At 55.1% G+C, this 6,544-nt stretch overlaps 1 protein-coding gene across 2 annotated transcripts in view; it reads left to right on the forward strand.

Moving 5' to 3' along the window:
• Positions 1-6,544, forward strand: part of ARHGAP8 (Rho GTPase activating protein 8) — a 63,265-nt gene that overhangs the window by 41,736 nt on the left and 14,985 nt on the right. For both annotated transcript variants that reach the window (XM_011984025.1, XM_011984026.1), the window contains exon 6: positions 4,579-4,652. In XM_011984025.1, the coding sequence (XP_011839415.1) occupies positions 4,579-4,652 (74 nt within the window). The remainder of the gene's footprint in view (positions 1-4,578; positions 4,653-6,544) is intronic.

The following is a 6,544-nucleotide window of genomic DNA, read 5'->3' on the forward strand; positions in this document are numbered from 1 at the left end:
ATGGCACGATCTTGGCTCACTGCAACCTCCGCCTCCTGGGTTCAAGCAATTCTCCTGCCTCAGCCTCCTGAGTAGCTGGGATTACAGGCATGTGCCACGTGCCACCATACCTGGCTAATTTTTGCATTTTTAGCAGAGATGGGGTTTCACCATGTTGGTCAGGCTGGTCTTAAACTCCTGACCTCGTGATCTGCTGCGTCGGCCTCCCAAAGTACTGGGACTACAGGCGTGAGCCACCATGCCCGGCCTTAATTTTTGTATTTGTAGTAGAAACAGGGTTTCTCCATAGTGCCCAGGCTGGTCTGGAATTCCTGATCTCAAGTGATCCACCCACCCCAGCCTCCCAAAGTGCAGGATTGTAGGCGTGAGCCACCATTCCCCGCCTGAGAGTCTGCTTTTAAAGGACAGTGCAGAGACAGAGCAGTAGGCAAAGGGATCTTTCAGGAACTCGTTCTCCTCATAACTCTGCATTGTCCCGCCTGTTCAGCAGGACTCAGTGAGGCCCCCTCCCTGGGAACAGTAGCCAGCCAGGACTTTGGAATCAGTGGATGCGGGCTCTCCAGCTGCGTGAACCCGGATAAGTCCCCGTAGCTCACTGGGCCCATTTGTTCAGCTGTGACATGGACCACCTGTGTGCGGCCTGGGAGGCTGCTCAGCCCCTGGCATTGGGACGATTTTCGTCAGTGCCGTTGGCCTGTAGCTCAGCAAAGCCTGCACCTCCATTGCCGTTTAATATTTGCAGACCCTGGAGAGAGAGCGCCAGCATCTCTGCTTTCCATTTGAGAAACTGAGGCTAGAGAGGATAAGGAAACTGGCCAGTGGTGATTTAGCTCCTAAGGGCAGGGAGGGCCAGGGCTTGGAAGGGTCTGTCTGGCTCCTTAAGGAGGCAGAGGGGAGGAAAAGAGCCTGTAACTTTGGCGCATCCTGGGAGAAAAGGACCTGCCTGCCACATTCCTCCCTCCCCAGGGACACTGTCTCTGTGGGCTCCAGGGCACCTTCGCCCTCCCAGAGTGGAAACCAAGATGGGAAAGAGGCGGGGCGCCAGGTCTGTATTCCTGCAGCAGCAGGACCTCCTGAAGGCCACACCAGGCCCCCCGGCACCTCGGGGAGCTGTGGATTGCTGCTCAGTGTCCCCAGTGTGAAGCTTCAGCAAAAGTGAAATGGCCGTGAAACCAAACCATCCATCGAGATTAGGATATGCAGAAGCCTTATGGCTGTGGACAGAGTTTTAATCGCCATTTAAGTGGATCAGCGGATTCTTCTGTAAATCTTGGAATAAAGCTAAAGCACACTCGATACCATGTTCACCTGAAAATCTTCCGACAGAGAGACGTTCGCAGGGGGCCGTGGAGCGCAGCAGGAGGAGCAGAGATGGAAGCCCAGGCCGGGCTGGCCTCCCCGGGCCACCCCTCGGTTACGGGACCTTGAGCTGGTCACCTGGCCTCTCCCAGTGTCCTCTTCTGATCTCTAACTTGGGCTCATGAAATGATGGTGGAAATGAGGCAGACGATACACACGTGGAGGAAAGGCTTCACTCTCAGCCCGGTGGGTTTCAGTCGGGCCCTTTCCATCATGACCGAGTCTTCCGTTACCTGTTACCGCTTCACAGATTCTCAGGACTTAGCAGTTTCCAACAGCAACCACGTTACATGGTTCCTGACATTTGTGGAATTTGGGCAGAACTCGGCCAGGTGAGTTTGCCCGTGGGGCGTTGGCAGAGGGCACGTGGTGGTGTCCAGCTGGTGGCTGGCCAGGATCATCCAAGACATGCCTCATGATCCTGCACCTCTGGCCTCAGTGGGGACTGTTGGCCGGAGCACCTGCCCGCAGTGTCCCCGGCGTGACGTTCCCAGGATAGCTGCGTTTCGTCCAGGGCAGCTCGGGGCTTCCAGCGCAAAGGTTCCCGAGATCACAGGTGGGAAGAGTCAGGCTCTTTAGGACGGGAGAGAAGGACCTGGCCCAGAAACTGAACCGTTGCTTCTGTCAAATTCTGTTGATCCAGACAGGGTCCTGGGGACCTGTGACTGCTGTCAGAGTGGCTTTAAAGCAACACATATTTATTTTCTTGTGATTCCAGAGGTCGCAAGTCCTGAAATCAGAATCTCGGCAGGGCTGCATTTTTTCTGGAGGCTCTGGAGGGTATCCGTTTATCTTCCAGTTTCCAGAGGCGCCTATGCTCCTTGGCTCCCGGCCCTCCCTTCCATCTTTTTCTTAGCGCATCACTCTGGCCCAGCTTGCCTTGTTACATCCTCTCTCCCTTCTGCTCACAAGATCCTCTGCAAGGATCTTTGTGATCCTGTCAGGTATCTTAATCTGTTCCGGTTGCTATGACAAAGTACCATAAACGGAGTGGCTTATAAACAACAGAGATTTATTTCTTATAGAGCTGGAGGCTGGGAAGTCTGTGTGCCACCAGATTCGGGCAAGTAACTGTAGCTCGCTGGGCCCATTTGTTCAGCTGTGACGTGGACCGCCTCTGTGTGGCCTGGTTGGAATGATTTTCGTCAGTGCTGTTGGCTCGCCGCTCAAGGAAGCCGGCACATCCCTTTTCATGCTGAGGATTCGGTGTAGGATGAGGACCTGCTTGCTGGTTCATAGATGGTGCCTCCTAGCCGCGTCCTCATGTGGAGAAAGGGGAAGCTCTCTGGGGTTGCTTTTAAAAGCGCGCTAGGCCGGGCACAGTGGCTCACGCCTGTAATCTGGCACTTTGGGAGGCGGAGGCAGGTGGATCACGAGGTTAAGAGATCGAGACCACCCTGGCTAACACGATGAAACCCCGTCTCTACTAAAAATACAAAAAATTAGCCAGGCATGATGGCGGTGCCTGTAGTCCCAGCTACCCAGGAGGCTGAGGCAGGAAAATGGCGTGAACCCAGGAGGCAGAGGTTGCAGTGAGCAGAGATTGCGCCACTGCACTCCAGCCTGGGTGACAGAGCAAGACTCCATCTCAAAAATAAAAAATAAAAATAAAATTAAAAAGGAGCACTAATCACATTCTCAGTGACCCAGTCCCCTCACACAGGCCCACCTCCTAATGACATCACTTTGGGGGTTACAATTTCAACTTAGGAAATTTGACGGGGCCTAAACATTCCGAGCATAGGATTGAGCCTCCCCATATAGTCCTGGTCAGTCTTCCATCTCAGGAGCCTCAGTTTACCTGAGCATGGTGACACACACATATAATCCCAGGGAGGTGCCTGGGCAACATAGGGAAACCCTGCCTCAAAAAATAAGTAAATAAAAAGATAAAAAACAAGATCCTCAATTTAATTATACCTACAGAATCCCTTTTGCCATAGGTTGTCATAAGTGCTCAGGATTAGGACATGGATTTCTTTGGGGGCCATTATTCTGCCCACCACGGTGACCAGTGATGATTCTTCACACTGTGGGACCCTGGGCAGGTTCTGTCCATGTCCTGAGCCTCAGTTTCCTCATCTGTAAATTGGTTTTTTCTTTTTTTTTTATTTTGAGACGTCGTCTTGCTCTGTTGCCCAGGCTGGAGTGCAGTGGCACGATCTCAGCTCACTGCAGTTTCCGCCTCCTGGGTTCAAGCAATCCTCCTGCCTCAGCCTCCCAAGTAGCTGGAACTACAGGTGCCCGCCACCATGCTCACCTAATTTTTGTATTTTTAGTAGAGACAGGGTTTCATCATGTTGGCCAGGCTGGTCTCAAACTCCTGACTCCTCAAGTGATCCACCCACCTCGGCCTCCCAAAGTGCTGGGATTACAGGTGTAAGCCACCACGCCCGGCCTATTTTATTTCATTTTTTGAGATGAGTCTTGCTCTATCGTCCAGGCTGGAGTGCAGTGGCGCGATCTCAGCTCACTGCAACCTCCACCTCATGGGTTCAAGTGAGTCCCCTGCCTCAGCCTGGAGAGTGGCTGAGATTACAGGTGTACACCATCAGGCCCGGCTAATTTTTGTATTTTTGGTAGAGACAGGATTTCACCATGTTGGCCAGGCTAGTCTTGAACTCCTGGGCTCAACTGATCCATCTGCCTTGGCCTCCCAAACTGCTGGGGTTACAGGTGTGTGCCACTGTGCCTGGCCAACATTTCTTTACGTGAATCTCTGTCTTAAAATAGCACAGTAAGAGACAGGTTAACCCAGATAACATACTGGGTTTTTGTCAACTATGTTTTTTAACTGAATCGGCATCCAGTCCTGGGCTTCATGTTCTGCCCTCACAGCCAAGCCATCTCATACTGCTGGGACTTCTCAGTATGGCTCACCTGTGTAGAATGCCCTTCTCTCTTTTGTCCCCTGGCAGGCTCCTACTCATCCCTCAAAACCCAGCTCTGAAGTTGCCCCCTGGGGAAGCCCTCCCCAACCCCCAGGTCTTCCCTGTATCATAAATATCCCTCTCATGGAGTTCTCAAATGCTGCACTATCATTTTATTATTTGGCCTCCAGACTTTCTGCTTCCTGAGGGCTGAGCCTGCCTCTGTCTTCCTGGATGGTGCCTGGGTCCTGTGTTTTCACAGGGGTGTGGAGAGGACCAGCGCCTCTTCTCATTATGATCACCCATCAAACTCAGGTAAAAACTGCCCCTTTCTTTTCTCTCTTCTCAGCCTCAAAGACAAAAATCAAGGCGAACTCATCCCCCCCGTGCTGAGGTTCACGGTGACATACCTGAGAGAGAAAGGTGAGACAGGGCTGGCTCCAGCTGGGTGACGTGAGGGCTGCTGGGTGCACCTCTCTGGGTGGTTTGTCTTGGATCCTGAGCACCCATAAGCCAGGGGGTGTGACCAGGAAGGGAGGGGCTCAAGCACAGTGGCTCCAGGTCTGGGCTCTGGTCTTGGATGGTCTGGGTTTGAATCCTGTCTCCCCTGTGTACTAGCTGTGTGACCTGGGGCCAGTTACTCACCCTCTCTGGACCTCCATTCCCTTGTCTGTCCAGTAAGGTTAATAACAAACAGTACCTGACTTGCAGGATTGTTGTGACCGCTAAATGAGACAGCGCTGCAAAGCACTTCGGGTAGTGCTGGTCTGTAGGAAGCCCTATGGAAATGGGGGCTCCTCTGATGGGATCAACTTTGATTTGCAGACACCATTGCCAATGGGATGGGTGCAGTCAGGAACTTGAAGTCGGGTGAGCCTTGTGGGCTCTCCACAGCTCCTGAGGCTAGAACTGAGGTCCGTGGAGAAGGTGTGCGGAGGCTGCTTTCCTACCTTAATGAGAGGAAAGAGGTTCCCACAGAGGAGCAGGCACCAGGGAGGCTTATGTGGCACCAGGGGTGCAGGTGTGCTCGGTGGGCCAGGTGGTCTCCAGCCTGGGTGCTGCAGTGCAGCTGTGTGGGTGTCAGACAGGAAGTGAGCACCTCCCGCATCCCCACCACCCAGGCAGGGCTGGCTCCCTCCAGCCTCCAGAGCTCAGCTCAATGGTTGCTTCCTCAGGGAATTCCCCCAACATGGCCAAAGCCCCTAAAGCAGACCCCAGCTCTGCCACGGACGCAGCACCGTGGGCCCCGAGACCCCACCACCCTGTGGTCCGTGTCTCATGTTCCATCCGGCAGGGAGTTCCCATGCAGCGGCTCTGAAAGCCACCACCTCGGCCCTGCACCTTCTGGTTGCGGGTGGGCTGGTTTCCTCTTTGGAGCAGGCCAGGTGGGTGGTCTTTGAAAAACCTGCTTCAGACAGGCGGGGCCTGGAGAGCCCATCCTCACCTGTAGGACAGGGTGCCCAGGAAATGCGCTTTGGCACGAGAGTCTGTGCACACGGGGATGGCATCAGTGAGCAGGTGTGCTGGGCGGGGGCATGGGGGGCCATCTCCCTCACACCCCAGACCTTGTGGCCCCAGTATTTCCCTGAGCCACGATGCTCAGCTGGCAGGTGAGCAGGTACGGGGGGCACCCCACACTGGGACCCCAAGAGGCCCACCTGTCCCCGGCCTGGACGGCCCCTCCTTGCCCTCTGCCGGTTAGGTCCTGCTTTCTGTAAGCCCTCTCCAATTCTGCCCCTCTGCCGGACAGAACTGCCTTCTTCACGCGCCCTCACTCGGGAGACATTTGCTGGGTGCCTCCCTCGTGCCCGACTCTGGGGATGTGAAAGTGAGCACATGGGACGTGGAAGAAGCAGCTGTTCCGCCAAGAGGTACCCAGATGCTGACTCCGTCAGGGAGGAGGCCCTGCCAGACCGGGGTCCCTGTTAGGGGGTTTGACCTTGTTGGGGGGCTTCCCTGAGGGAGGGCAGTAGAGCTGAGGTCTGAGGTCGGGGAGAAGCTGGCCATGCCGGGGGACAGGCCCCAGAGAGGAGAGCAGGTGCAGAGGCCCATGGCTGTGGGAGTGTAGGAGCGTGTGGGGCTTGGAGGAAGCTGAGAGGAGAAGGGGAGGTCAGGCCTTACAAGTCCCAAGAAGACTTGCACCTCCAGATGCCTGGGCCACAGTCCTAGGTCCTGGTGTTCCGGGGCACCCTGTCCCGTCATCCACTGCAGGCCCCCCAAGGGTAGGCTCAGGCCTGTTTCTCTTCCTGGCTGTGGAGCCAGCAGGGGCCTGGCCGGAGGAAACCCTTCCCTCCACCCCAGGGCTGCTTTCATAA

This window comes from Mandrillus leucophaeus, unplaced genomic scaffold (genome assembly GCF_000951045.1).
Source record: "Mandrillus leucophaeus isolate KB7577 unplaced genomic scaffold, Mleu.le_1.0 Scaffold26, whole genome shotgun sequence".
Lineage (NCBI taxonomy): Eukaryota > Metazoa > Chordata > Mammalia > Primates > Cercopithecidae > Mandrillus > Mandrillus leucophaeus.